Source organism: Antedon bifida, chromosome 6 (assembly GCF_963402885.1).
Source record: "Antedon bifida chromosome 6, ecAntBifi1.1, whole genome shotgun sequence".
NCBI lineage: Eukaryota > Metazoa > Echinodermata > Crinoidea > Comatulida > Antedonidae > Antedon > Antedon bifida.
The window spans coordinates 24,019,563-24,034,999 of record NC_136231.1 but is presented as its reverse complement, the minus strand read 5'-3'; the positions used below and the strand labels follow the sequence as shown (position 1 = coordinate 24,034,999).

The 15,437-nt window shown below is 33.5% G+C and overlaps 1 protein-coding gene across 1 annotated transcript in view; it reads right to left on the bottom strand.

The window, feature by feature from the left end:
• Positions 1 to 244: 244 nt before the first annotated feature.
• The window catches only part of LOC144844555 (A disintegrin and metalloproteinase with thrombospondin motifs 3-like), a 29,081-nt gene continuing 13,888 nt past the window's right edge, over positions 245 to 15,437 (bottom strand). The window contains exons 5-23 of the mRNA XM_078701511.1: positions 14,544 to 14,731; positions 14,147 to 14,230; positions 13,704 to 13,851; positions 12,533 to 12,638; positions 10,492 to 10,635; positions 9,731 to 9,881; positions 9,039 to 9,149; positions 8,686 to 8,819; positions 7,038 to 7,101; positions 5,703 to 5,802; positions 5,267 to 5,400; positions 4,451 to 4,571; positions 3,877 to 3,957; positions 3,369 to 3,535; positions 2,789 to 2,954; positions 2,253 to 2,388; positions 1,775 to 1,988; positions 1,515 to 1,653; positions 245 to 1,197 (exon numbers count right to left, since the gene is read on the bottom strand). Of these exons, the coding sequence (XP_078557637.1) occupies positions 1,007 to 1,197; positions 1,515 to 1,653; positions 1,775 to 1,988; positions 2,253 to 2,388; positions 2,789 to 2,954; positions 3,369 to 3,535; positions 3,877 to 3,957; positions 4,451 to 4,571; positions 5,267 to 5,400; positions 5,703 to 5,802; positions 7,038 to 7,101; positions 8,686 to 8,819; positions 9,039 to 9,149; positions 9,731 to 9,881; positions 10,492 to 10,635; positions 12,533 to 12,638; positions 13,704 to 13,851; positions 14,147 to 14,230; positions 14,544 to 14,731 (2,579 nt within the window). The 3' untranslated portion in view covers positions 245 to 1,006. The remainder of the gene's footprint in view (positions 1,198 to 1,514; positions 1,654 to 1,774; positions 1,989 to 2,252; positions 2,389 to 2,788; positions 2,955 to 3,368; positions 3,536 to 3,876; positions 3,958 to 4,450; positions 4,572 to 5,266; positions 5,401 to 5,702; positions 5,803 to 7,037; positions 7,102 to 8,685; positions 8,820 to 9,038; positions 9,150 to 9,730; positions 9,882 to 10,491; positions 10,636 to 12,532; positions 12,639 to 13,703; positions 13,852 to 14,146; positions 14,231 to 14,543; positions 14,732 to 15,437) is intronic.

Below are 15,437 nucleotides of genomic sequence, written 5' to 3'. Positions count from 1 at the left end.
TCTCTTAGTTTCGGCGGCAAACCTTTACGACGAAAACGTCGTGAAATAACGCCGACAGCTCAACCTGGCACGAGCGTGTGTAGAGTAAATCGGGACGATAACAAGATGCTATTTCTTTCCTATAACAAACGAGGTGATCTCGTTTACATAGCACAGGTTAGTTTATTTTTTTCTCAAAAAAACATCTGATTTCAGCTTTTTGAGCCACACAACCAAAATGTATTTGACGTGATTGTTTGTATTTCTCTTTTTAGCCATCTATTCGTAACGGATTTGTAAAGAAGCAATTATTTTACGAGTCGACATGTTCAAGTAATGTTTGTGAAAGTGGATTAGCGTGTGGCTGCTCTACTCAACTGGTACCTGCAGCAAAAGCAGTAGTATACGTAATCAAGCGTGGCGAACAATCATCTTTTGTAGAAAGCCCAGTGATGACGCGTACATGCGTCGCAGTAGTATGATGACGCGTTTTCAATGCGTTACGCAATCATTTTTCACAAAAAAAAGTTTTATTTAGATTAACAATTTATTGTTGAATAATATATACATAGTTGTTTACACAAAATTTTTAATTGCTAACAAATTATTATAAAAACACAGGCGTTGTTTGTAATATACCATATGTATAATAATTTAATTTAAGGCCTTTCATTTCGAATTCCACAAATCTTTCACAAAACTAATTTTCAAATAAATTTCTCTAATCTTAGAAAGACACATACTATAATTTTATTTTATTACAACTTATAAACAAGTCTGGAATCAAATAATGATAATAACATCCATGCTAAATACAAAAAAAATAAATAAATAATTTTAAAATAACATGATGTTGACAATTATATCATAATATTATTGTCATTAATATCATTAGCTCAAGCTTTTAATATTAAATGACTTGTAGTAAGAGATATTTTACATCTTAAGGTAATTTTCTTAATTTTATTTTACTATGTTAAACATACAGATGTGTACTGTTTCGTTTTTGTAGTCATGTTTGTTACTTTTATCCCCGACCTGCAAGTTCATTTTGAACTAGACGTCGTTGTGCATCACATGTTGTACAACATATCTGTTCATATCCGGGTAATGTGCAGAACGTCTGGTACATCGAAGGCTCACACGGACCGCGTGATAACGGTTTACAGCCTTGCTTGCGAATAGCTTCTTTCCTACGCATTTCTTCCTCTTCCTCTTCTAAAAACAGAAATGGAATATTGTTTATCAGTTTTATCATTTCGTTAAGCCTTGAAGCTAATTTAAAGGTAGATCTACACATTAGAGATCATATGCCTACTCATGCCAATTCTGGTTGAAGGGCTTTTGGAAAAACCTTCAATACATTATCTATAACCTTATTGCGCACGGGTATGTTACATATTCAACGTTTTTTTTTATCGGTAACACAACGGTAACATAGACACGCTCCGACACGCATGCTTATAAACATATGAACATGCGCAGAATGACTTTTAACTCGACAGAACTTAGTAAATGTAATATGCTCTACTAACTTGACAAGCAGTCGCCTGGTGAACATTCTTGGTATTGTAGTGGTCTGTTTTCTCGACAAATATACGAATTTGGATATTTTGCTGGAAGTTTGCAGTAGACATCTCGGGTTCTTGATCCTCGGCCACACGTAACAGAACACTAAAATTTAAGTCATATTATACGGTATTAATCTATAAAGTATTTAATTTAATTCACAAAATGAAATAACTGTTACACCAAGAAAACCTCATTATTTACAAAATCGGTAAAATGAACTTACATCAGACCATTCTGTTGTTTCCCATTTTGCAGCACATCTAGAAAGGCCTGTGCAAGACCGTTTCTTCGCAGGTCTTCTACCTCGACACAGAGACTTTTTAGTTTTAGTTGTTCGACCCATAAACGACTTCATACACGTAACTTTCCGCAGCTGTATTCCATGCGAACCACATGTTTTTGAACATTCTCCCCATGCACCAATCGTCCAATCAAACCTATCAATACAAACATAACCGGCAAACTTAGACGCTACATGGCTAGTTCAGATAAAGTCTAATTCAACGGATTTGTTTGCCAACAGATGTGCAAACTTTCATTTTGTTACGACGACTTCGAAGCTCATCAGACAGATCATTTTCATTCATGTATAATAATAATAAGAAACAGTCGTAACGTTAAATAGCAATGTCTAGTAGCAACTATGTGTATTATTAGGCCTAGATTAACAGTTTACGTCTAAGTTTTCCCTCTCTACTTACTCTGGCAGAGGACACCTTCTCGAGTTACACGATGCTCTGTAGTCGTTTTGATTAAAGTTCTTTTGATTGCAGTGTGATTTTTCTACTTTTTTTCTATCGGAATCTCGGATACATTGATATCGATAGTATGTGAACCCTAAAAAACACAACATGATAACGAAATCATGTATGTTGATATAAAGTTTGCTGTACACCACATATATTCTTAAAAGAACTGTTGAGTTTCTCGACGATTTGAAATAAAGTATAATTATAAGTTAAAGAACGCACGAAGTCAGCATTATGAACCGAAGTCTGAAGAAAAGATTGTGTTAGGCTATGTGTAGCTTCTAACTATAATATTGGGCTAGGCCAATTTTCTATAGTAGGCCCTACTTCTCTGCTGGTATTTAAGGGGAGAAGGTTCCTTGATATGGAGATACAGTATATACAATAAACAGTGTCGATGTTGTTAGAGTAGCTTACATTCATCTAAAATATACTGTTTTAATATTCTGATTTAATGTTGTAAATTCTCCAGAAGAAGAACAACCTACCTCCACCACATGATTTGCTACATTTGGACCATCCCATGCCAGTCCATGTGTATGTTTCAGGTGCCTCTGTCGTAGCAATAACAGAGTTTACTAAATAATCTTTATGAACAGAATAACTGTAAGTTACGTCAGCTCCGGGATTTTTCCTTACGTCGATTGGAGTAAGCTGAAAATCAATATGTAAGAAAATTACTATACGGTAAAACATGGGGAAAAGGGAAACTGGGTTTACGGTTAAAATGTTATAAAAACCGTTAGGATACATTCAAGCAAGCCCAACAAACTAAGGAAATGTGAAATAAATGAATTGAATTTAAAGGAAAAAATTTCGATCGATAACCATCACCTTTTATTCATACCTCCGAGTCGACAGAGACAGGTTAATGCATCATTTCAGTTACAATCAGGAGATTTGAATGAGTCGATGAAATCAAAACTATATTGTTGAAAGTAAAAGTTTATCCTCCTGCTCTCCAACGTTACTAGTTATGCAACTCTATTTGACGTATTCCTCTATATTATTCTTTTAATTAGTTTTCTCATTTCATTAAGTGAATACAATAATTGCACTTATACATACTGATACTTCTATATCTGTATTCATTGGACCATTTGCAGTGATTTGCTGTTGTTGAGCTTCGTTGGTTGTAATTACAAATCGTGTGTGTGCTTCTACAACCTGCGATGTATCTTCACCAAGACCTTTTGTCTGCAGTATTATCTTCCCAGTTCTCGCCTCACTAATAACTAAATAAATACAATATTTATATTCTATAATCATTTTAAAGCTAGTTTCTAGGTTTTTTGGCACACATGGTATGTCATATACTTGAGCTGAATTCAAACGACCACTCATACACATTTATAATCTTAGTATATTTTAAGTATTAAGTAAGAAATAAGTCAATAATCGATTTTCCTGAAAATCAAAAATATGGTCTGGTGGCATTTAACTATAGCTATTCGCAAAGCATGGTATACTAGCGGCAACGTTCTATTTGTAATATAATATATAAAGTAGCATACTTATAATATTGTTATTATCATAGTGAAATAGTGTTCGCACTATTTGTAAGCCATAAACTTACCAATATCGTAAAGTTCATCGAATGGCCTGGTGATGATAATGTTATGAGCTTCGGCTGGAACTCGTGCTATTAGTTTTCGTTCTGAAAAATAATAGTAAGAAAGAAATCGTCAAGTAGCAATCGTTTTGTACATTCTCCTAATCAAAAACCGAACTAACTATAAACTTGAACAATAAAGATATTTTTACAATATGTGAATAAGATAGAAGCGGTGCCATCATGGTTGACGTTATTTGGTAAACTAATACGATCGGAGATAAGTTAACGACAACATAATATGATGTGGTCCCACTGTAGACTTTCCTAAATACTCAGATACGGTAGGGGAAGGACAGAAAGAGAATCTTTTGTGCAATAGGATCTCACAATTGTCTTTAGCTTTTTGTATGGTATTTCTATATGGTTTTTGTTATTGCTTACTATTGTATTGTTTTTCCTTAGTGTGTGCTGCCCATAATGTTTTAAGGTTTTATATTTTTAGTATGTACATACAATGCTTTCAGCTTTTGCTGCTTTTTGTATTATATTTTTATACCGAAATAAATAAATTAAAAAAAATACAGTACAATCTTACCGGTATCTAATGCTTCTATGTAAGTTTCTTCTGGATATTGACATTGGGAGTTGTCGCCTCCACATACTCCGCAATCGTCTGCCATCACGTTAGAGTCAAACTCTTTATCACACCCAATGGTCTAAAAAAGAGAATAAGATAAGTAATAAAGTATAACGATACAGCTAATTGAACACAGTTTAATTTACATGTTGTTAAGACGTCATTTTACTAATAAAGATTCTGTACTAATTACTAAAGCATTAGGAATAAGTGTTCACTGAAAGACTTTTTTAGCAACCTTTCCCAAAGTTTGCTTATGTACACCAGTTGAAAAGTTTACATTTTATACTGTGCACAAAGTTTGCTTATGTAGACCAGTTTGCATACAATTAGACTGTGCACCTTCTTAGCTAATTAGTGTGGTGTGGTCTCAACGAATCACAATAACAAAATGTGTGGTTGTGTTGTAACTGTGTTATGAAACTGGACAAAGTGACAACCACCGGTAACCCCAGTGTTGTAGAAAAACATTACAAACTCCTTCAAACAGTGGTAAACTCGGAGTTTGCAAACGTAACAAAAGTGCTGAAAAGTTGTCTAGTGTGTAGGCTTAAGCCGATTTTCCACTAGGTGAATTTGTTGGCGCGAATCGTCAGCTTATACACATGCATAATGCATCCATCTTTCAAATCTCTCTCTACGCATGCGTATAAGCTGACGCTTTCGATTCGCCTAGTGGAGAATCGGCTTTAAACCGTACTCTCTATAACAAACATCATTATCTATGAAAATAATGTTTCAGGAGAGTTTTTCTAAAATATATGAAATTCATACCCGACAATACCCCTGTACACAAATTCCATACGGGTTTTCGTAAGAACATGATACGCCATCACTAATGAAGAAATCAAATGTTTTTACTTCGTTCGTGTCTCGGTTTTCGCATGTTACCATACATAGACGATCTTCTGTGATTTTAAACAAAAAAAATACAGATTAATATACAGTAGTGTAACTTTGAAGTATTCGATTTATTTTATCAGGGAAGAGTAAAATAGAGAATGAAGTTACATGGGGACTCTAATTCACTCGTCTTACCATTCACTCTTACCAAGAAAGAGTGATATCATTGAAAATTTCACTCTTTCCTGATTAACCTGAGAAACAGCTTATACTCATATTGGCTCCAGTGTTTTAAAAAAAAAACTTAGTGTATCTACTGTAAAATCAATCTACAATTTACTAAAGACATAAATGGTTGTAGGCCTACCATCTTCAAGTTGATGAGGTTTCCAATCCCCTTTAGTAATTTCGTTACCATATGATTCACAGTAAAGCGCCCTCATATCTTCAGCTTTACCTTTACATTTCTGAAATGTCAAAATCATGACAACGTCGTCAACGGAAATATCATAATTTATCATGCAATATTTTTAAATAGTAGTCTACTTATTAATCTATTATAAGTTCAAAAAATAATCTTATACATTTATGTCTGCTAAGATTTTAAATACAACTTATACGCAGATATCATGTTACTAAAAATAAATTGATGTATCGATCTAAACTTTGAAACTGATTTCAGATATAGCAATACACTAGTTATGATGAGCAGAATGGTTACATATTAAAACGGAGCCGAGAGCACCAATGTTTTACCAAAAGAAAGCAATGGATATAAGCATCATTGTGATTCAGTAAACCTATATGTTCAATCGCGAAAATAAAGGGCGCGCGACAATAAAGGGCGCGTGAAAATAAAGGGCTTTACGGTATATGAGCGAGCTTAATGAGATTATGCATAGGTTCGAGACCTCTCTGTACCATATATCCTTAAATAAGATTCTTTACTCTCGTTGCCTCGTCCTTCGTAAAGCCGTTGGTCCCGTGTGCGTATTTTTTTTTTTCCAGGACGAACGTGGGCAGAAATCATGAATAATTCATTACCTTAATTATTTTCTATTATAAAGAATTGCAAGATAGCTGATCTACTTCCTAAATATACTAACCCCCTAAATAATCTCTCTCAACTATTAAAAAAAACATGTTCATGAAAGACCTCGAACCGAGGGCTTTAGTGTAATAGGTTAAAGCCTTTACCACTAGACCAAACATTTCGGTTGGCAAACGCTGTTTACACTAATTATTTAATCTCTCTGCATGCTTATATAGCGCCCTCTATAATGTTCCCTATTATGTTATAATTATACATGAATTATTCATGATTTCTGCCCACGTTCGTCCTGGAAAAAAAAATTACGCGTCCCGTGTGCATATATAGGACGCACTTGGTACACTAGAAAATGAAAGGGATCGTTCCCTGAGTGTGTGATGATCGCTCATTTGTCGTTGGTCCATAATTATAGAGGGCCTAGTCCTCATGACAGCAATGTCATATCTATGTATGACTCAAAAGTCTACACATTATGATTCTTAATTGAATGTTGAGTTTATCTAGTTTAACTATAGCTGGTTATAGCAGGAATAACAATCTTCCCTGGTTACACTACATTTATGTGCCCAACTGTGGACCAGTAACTATTGAAGGTTTAACAATTATTAATTAATTAAAAAATCTAAAAGAAAATTACGTGTGAATGATTACCTCTTTGTTACAAACTTTGAATTCATCCATTTGGCCTTCACAGTATCTACCTCCATTTTCGGGCCTATAAATAAATTAGAAACCGTATATTCAGTAATGTAGTAATGTATGAAGATTAGTCCTTTTTTAGTCGCGTGAACTCTACAGCTCATCATGTCGGTCGTTTGGTCGGTCGGTTGGTCAGTCAGTTGGTCGGTCGGTTGGTCGGTAAAGACTAACTCAAATTTGCGCACGCAACTGCAGCCATGTATATGGCCTTGTTTTTTATATATTAAATACACATTTTTGTATACATAATGTTCCAAGTACAGCATAGAGTTTCATTTTCCCTACGGTAATTTGCATATATTCACAATTACCGTAACATGTATGACTAACGTATTCCAACCACTAATTGAAACGTTAACTAAAAGTTCAGCGTCTTGTAAAAAAAACCTCTTTAACGGAAAAGATAAGCGCCATGAATATCTTACGTACGCTTAGTTTCTACGGTGTGAACTCACGCCCACTGTCTGCTTTATTCTCACCTCTCGGCGGGCAAATTCAGGCTACTGCCCCTGCTAACCTAACATACAGTAGCACTCAAAGTCTGTTAGACAGTCCTTTTGAGAATTAAACAGGTAATCTACAAGGAGATTGGAAATGACCTATTTCCTTTAAACATTTAAACTTCGCCAATAGTATCGCTTCTACTGCGAGGCTACTTAGGAACTTTACGATGATCCTAATGTTTAATAAAGTCTATAGTTTGAAACAATTTGTATTTAAATATTTTTCGAAATAAGCTCTGATTTATTTTGACAAATATTATAATTAGAATTGCGTGACAAAATCATACTGATTTTAAATTATGTTTTGATAAATTTATCATTGAATTTTTTTTTCAATTGTATTGTTTACGATATACACGTATAACAACTGTTAATGAAATAAGTTAATTAGGAATATTTTTCTAATTTAATAGTCAGCAGACGGGATGCTAACATGACCTTTTGATTCTTACTGTGTAATGTTATCGTTATGATAAAATAATAAGGTATATACATGTATACACATACACTATACAGACACGATTAAATTCCCGCCATTAATCTTTCAACAGAGTAATTCAATGACCAGTATTATTGTATAGAATTGCCTTTCTTTAATTCGAATATTAGTCTTGTTTGCTTTTATAATTAATAATGATATTAAACGTTGAAAGAAAACTTATACTCCGTTGGTTTACTGCTGTTTTTCAAATAAGAAACCACATTGAAAATATGCTTTCATGGTCAACCAGTTTTCAAATCTCTTCAAATTGTAAACAACAGACTCTCGGTATGTATTATTAGTTTGTGTCCTACAGAAATATGTTAGGTACCAGTGTGTATTTGCATAATTAACAGGTTTCTCTTGTAACTCGTTCACTGATTGGTCGACTTGACTGAAAATTCAATATTGTGTGTTGTATAATGTGTGGTGACTCTTTAGTAAAAACCATCGGTGTACCATATACGTTAAACCATAAGATACTTGCGCTTTTTGTCAACGAAGAGAAGTCTTTGATTTTAGAACTTGAATATGCCTATATGCTACATAAAATATAGTATGGTAAGTACATGGATTCAGTTGTTACTCACTAAAATACATTAGCAATAATACCTACCTTGGATTTGAGCATTCTCGAGTTCTGCTTGTAATACCGCCACCACACGGATATGAACATTGTGTCCATGGGCTCCAATCTGTCCAGCCTCCGTTTATTTGATTCATAAATGTACATTGACCCCCTTGACACCACTGTGAATAAACCATTCATGAACATACAATAACATGTTGTTACAATAGAAAATGTTGTTTTAATCATTATTACTTTGTGCTTAAGCAGTAATTAAGTATAGGCTAACATGATACTGTATACATCTCGCTCTCATACACAGTGAGATTAATTTGTATATAACCTTTGACCCTTATGCCTATAGTTATTTTCATTTTCATTCGATGTTACTATCGGCTTACCGCATCATCTGCGCATGACGTACCGTCCAAAGCTGGCGAGTTTGCATGGTCATGCGCACAGAGTGTTGCATTTTCGGGATCAGAGCACATTAATGTAAAACAGGGATCAATCTATTGGATTATAAAACAAAGATGGTAGCAATTTATATAAATTAAATATATATTTTGTCATCATCAATATAGTAAAAACAAATATTCTTCTTGAATATCGGCCGATAAAAGTAAACATATTTTATATAATTTGCTTTTTTAAAAGGTGCATCGCTTCATGTGCACAACAATCAACATTCATATTTTCCACTTGTGCGTATGGAAAACAATACATAATTGAATTGAATGGATATGATTAACACTACAGTGTACCTCAGTACATTTCAGATTTTCGGCAGAAATGTATAGGCATACATCTAAAGCCTTGTCTACACTATCAAACTTTATGTGTCAAAAAAAGGTGATGTGCCCATATATGGACATGATTATGTCATATCACTACCATATTTAAGCATGGTCACATTTTTTACACATAAAGTTTGATAGACAAGGCTTAAGACATAACTTTATAAACAAATTATAATTAAATATTAAGGTACGTTTACCTATTGGTTACAATATCTGATTAATTCTAATCTCAAAATAATGTGAATATATGTTGGTATTTAAAAAATAAAAATGCATAGCATCAGGTGACGTACCCCGTAAGATGGTATAGCCCATGGACACGCCCCAAACCTTTCATCGTGTATAAATCGACACTGATCTTCGAACGTATACAGTGTTCCTGGGTTTTCCACAGGCTCAAAGAAATCCCCTTTAAATGGATCGTCCACTAAACAAGGATACTTGCTGTAAAACAAAACATTACTACTATGTATTTGGTGATAAATCATTGTCTGTCATTGGACCTAAGTTATGGAATAATTTACATATTAATGTGCGTATAGCTCCAAGTGTACAATGTTTTAAAACATTGTTAAAATGTTTTCTTTTCCCTAAGGATTAATAATTTAGATGTTCTATTTTTCTTTGTATATTGCTCTGATCAATGTACAGCGCTACTACTATATACACAGTGTAGTATGTACACGTAAGCCCCAGAACTACTTTCGTTATGCTGCATATTCAATCCAAATATAATCATAATTTTGAAAAATCAACACATTTTTGTTAATGAATAAAATTGTGTTTAAATGATAATAATCCAATATAGACGAATTATATTCTAAAGGCAGACGTAACATGTTGAAGACATTTTTTTTTAAATAAGCGGATTGTATAACATTGCTTGAGAAAAAAATGAGATAATTGTATACAGTAGGCCTACAAGTCACAATAAACACAAGTGTCCAATGGCGAAAAAAAATAATAATTTGACTATGTTGTATGCTTCTTTAATAAACTGATTTAATCGTGGGAAATACAGGATACATTAACACAGTACACATGCGTCACTTACTCCATATTATCAGCAAGCTGATTATTGGTGCAATTTGACCAAAAATGGACATCATAGTTTGAAATAACAAGAGGGGCCATGATGCTGCCAGTTTCCGCCGCTTCTGAGCAGTTATTCTTTTCCGTGTCATGTCCAACTCCCAATCTTTAATAAGAATGACAATTTGAAACAGAATGTTATACCGTGTTCGATATCTTTATATGATTTTAAATAATTAAACATTTTCTAGGTTTTATGTGTGATTCTCTAATTCTATTTAAAAGCATTAATATCTAGGTAAATCACTTGCTATGCGTCACATGCGAATTCTGTCATGTATCATGTAAGTATATTAATATTAGTTTAAATAACGCGTACGGTATTGAGGCCTATAATATTGTTTCTATGACACGGGAGACGCTGTATAGCCTGTATATCGCGAAATTTGTCTATCACAGTAAAAAAAAATGCAAATGCGGTCGAAAGAATCGGTCACTTGTAGTAAATTGTACCTTCTCGACAGCTTTACTTGTTGTTTTTGACGTGAAAATAAGTAGATAGGAAGCTTCAATAGAGGTGTGTTACTTAGGCCTAGGCATGTTAACCTAGTAAAATCAGTAGGCTATAGCGTAATTGATTACGAGTTCTATTTTTCTTGAGTTTTTTACTTTCAATGATGGAATTTACCACTTGGCACAATTTCATGAAGCTTACAGTATGTTAATTCGAATTTAAACGTATCAAATTATTCAGCAAGAATGATAAGGCATATATAATGCAGGACAATCATATTTTTGTATACTCTTTAATCATCATTAATTTCTCCAATTTCCGCATAGACGCCCACTAAGGATCAAATCAAAACGACTAGCTGAAACATGTTTATTTTTATGCATTATTCTAGAGAATTGTAACATATAAAAAAAAAAAAAATATTATATATGGTGCATACACATGAAGTCACATATCCTATTGTACTTATTATTAGAAGTAGTAGTATAGTAGATTGTTACACTACAGAGGATTACGATGCGTAATTTAGTCGGTGTTTCAATATTTCAACTTTCAACATTGTTTTGCAAACGTGTCGTTCGTTCGTCGTCGTTATATCATCTTGTTTCGTTCATTTACTTTATTATGAACAGGTAATTAATTTGATTTTTGTAACAATTAGTTCAACATATGGTTGAAATACCTCCCTAAAAATTAAATCATATTTTCAATTCAGATATCTAGACATGTCTTCAAACAATTATAAAGTGAAAAAAATAGCCGCTGTTGATATTAGGTTCATTGAGATTAATACCTTTGTTTGCTTAGTTCATTCAACTTCAAAGAAATTTAAAAAATTGTAATTCAATAATCATAATTCTATGTTGATTAAGCTAAATTATACATTTTTTTCACTATACATTATTGTATTACTTTATATAAAGTCCATATTCAGCATGCCTGTATATATACTGTATGTAGGTCATAAGAAAATGTTTTTAATAATTGTAAGTTTTATTTATTTATTTTTTAAATATACTATGTCACTAAAACAAAACACGTTTTAACAATAATCACAAATATGTACGCGTCACTTGCATGTGACAAGAAAAGATGGAGAACATGACCTTTGTTTTTAATGCTAATAATACAAGAGAATATACATATTATATGCCTTATAGGCCTATAGAAAACTAGTATAGATTTCAATAATTTGTACAGCAAACTGAAATAAAAGTGGGGAGAGCCCATAAAAGACAAAAAAAGTCCAACATAGAAATGAGTACACATATGTCATTAGCGTTATTACCTTAAATATTCCGAGCGTGAAGCCTATAATAAGCATTGCACTTTTTGATTGACAGTACAAAAAAAGTATTTCCTTCTTCAATCTTTTTTTGCACTCAATAGTGGACGTGACATAACGTACGGTAGGACTTCAGACAACAAGTCAAGTGTTATTATGATTTATAATTACATTTACTCCAGACTTTATCATTCAAAACAATTCACAACAATTGGCAAAAATACAATTGATAATTAGAACTAAAATAGAATCTGGTAAACTTACAGATGAGAGAGTTCATGCGCTACTATATACGCTGATGGAAGACCCTGGTCACGTACCACTACGCAGTTTTGTTTCTTTTTGCACATCCCACTCACGAGTGCGATTCCTGTAGAAAAAAAAACAGAAGCCAACAAAACTAGTGAGGTATATATAAAGTAGCAAGTAAGTTAATGTTTTCTATGGGAGAACATTCTGAAATTCGGCGGCGCTAATATTTCTACACATACTAATGAGCCAAAAAATGAAGTTGATAAAAACTAGAACCCTCTGGGGACCGCGGTTCATATGGTTTACTTCATGTGAATTGATTGATCGATTGGTGATGTACTCTACTGATGAAACTGATATTGGTAGATTTCCATGATTATTTTTCACTTTCTCGATGCCGTTTCGACCTTTTATAATAATTTTAATAATGTATATACTATTAATAATCTTAAATAATAATAATAATAATAATAATTACGTACTTAATTTTATTAACGAATTATATAGTATTTTGTGTTTTATAGTATATAGTTATTTTTCTATACTGTTTATAATTGTGCCTCTTTTACTTTAAATTTGTATTTTGATTGTAAGCAAACGTTATCAGCCAATGGCTGCTGTTTTGTATATGTGTTTTATACCTAAATAAATAAAAAAAAAAATAAATAAATAAATAAAGTTTAACATTTTACAGTATAGGCCTACACGATATTTATTGTCACTTTTGGAAATACAAAAGTAAAATTCTTTTTCCTGATGGTAAAACAAGTAAACCAATAACGCAAAGATAAAAACAGACAACACATTAAAGGGTCGTTCACATCTGTTCCGGCACGGTTCCGGTCCGGCGAATCGAACATAAATGTTTCGTTTTCACGACGCTCCACGCGGCTATGCGCCAATCGATATGCGCGTAGCCGCGTGAAAATGAAACATTGACGTTTGATTGGATTTGCCGGCGCCGAACCGGAACCGCGCCGGAACAGGTGTGAAAGACCCTTAAAGCATGAGGTATTGCATAAGGGATCATACACTTCAGATTCAATAATTGAATATTGTATTGTAGCCTACATAGGGTAGGCCAATCATTGTAATGAAATATATCATAGAATGCTCTGTAACGGTAGACATTATTTTAATGAAGATACATGACTGAACTTTACATTAAAAGCATTATTCGTACCAGCTTTGTCCATGCTTCGTCTCGTAAGGAATACTAAAGCATCGAAATGATCAGGATCAGCATCATCATCAACATGTTGCTTGGAGAACCACTCGCATATCTGCCGTCTGCTGACATTTGGATTTTCGTCATCAATCAACTGATCTGACTTTGGGTTTAATTTTAAAACAAAATCAAGATAAGTACTGGGACAGAGATCTGAAAATGGCCATATACATAATCTCAATGCGTCAGGCATAGTTTTGTAAAATATTATTATCCAGTGCATGTTGTTGAACGTCTTACTGTAGAAAAAGCATACTTTGCTAGAGTGTGTTACTGGCATTATTTACATCTATGAAACTGCCAGGAATGTCTTGTCGCTGACGGAAACAGCAAGTGAAACATTTCGTTTGAATATGAAAAATACAACACTAGTTTTTTTTTGTTCTTCTGATACTTACCTGTTTCTTATTGAGGAATGTCATTCTGGAAACTACCACGTGAATGTCAGCTCTCAATGAATCATGTTGAAACGATTCGTGGACCTAAGAAAAATATAAAGATTAAATCTCGCCATTACTTTTAATCATTCAGTAAATAGCTCAGAAACTGAGCGAAATAGAGAGCCAGAGGGAGTGCTATTTAATATTTTGAACCATACTGAAGATAAAGATAACTCGAGAAAATATGCTTTTATGACGTCACCAATGTATCGTTTTTACAGAAAGTCAATAGACATGGTTAGAATTCATAACTATTTGCAAGGACAGTTAGACTATACACCCTAACAATTGTGCGGATCAGTAGTTATTGGTTTCAGTGGTCGGTCAATTTCAGTGTAAATAGACAGAATCTTACAATATCCATCATCGTTAGATAGTACTGCTCAGCTCCCTCTCCACCGTACATTTCGATGACTGTGTTGTCACCAACAACGTACGTTTCTATAGAATACTGTTGATCATATGAGATTGCTCTCTTTCTTCTATTTTTGTTATCTAAAAACGCCTCTACTGGACCTATCATGTCGTCTTGAAGGTTGACCCCTAAAGAGATATAAATAGGATATGATAGAGGTTTCATCTACTCGATTCTGAAGCTGTCAGTAGATATAGTCTAACTGACTATTGCAAGTCATCTATATACGACTCTGGCTGTATTAAAGTTAAATTATTAAACACGATCTGTCAGTAGGTTTATATCTATCAGTATAAGGTGCAGTCAAATCAATACTCCTTTCACATCCCCTGGCAACGCTCTAGAGTTTAAACACGCAGAGCACCGGCGCATTGTAGTTTGCAGTACAGTAATTGGTGCTTTACAGTCATGTGGTCCCCCAGAAAGACAAAATTACATCCTCCAGTCACTGGTCTAGTAGCTGCATTATACATTGACTTAATCACAATGCACAACAAGGTATAGTAAACATAACAAATTACATGATAAAAAAATACGTAATTGTTTGTACAAACCGGACTGCTGTTGAAAAGGAGGAAACAGGGACTGACATAATTTCCAAGGGGAGCGTGAATCAAAACGCAAAATATATATGTCTAAGGAAATAGGTCTCCAATTATTACATGACGTAATTTAGTTTTTACAATCAAGTTCTAGTATCACGTGACCGATAATAAAGGAAATTTAAGTCTCATCAGCGTCACTGTTATTACGTGAAATGTATTACATAAGTATTTGTAATACTTTATGGGGGTTTAAATAAATTTAATACAATAACTTTAGTCTTACGAAGAC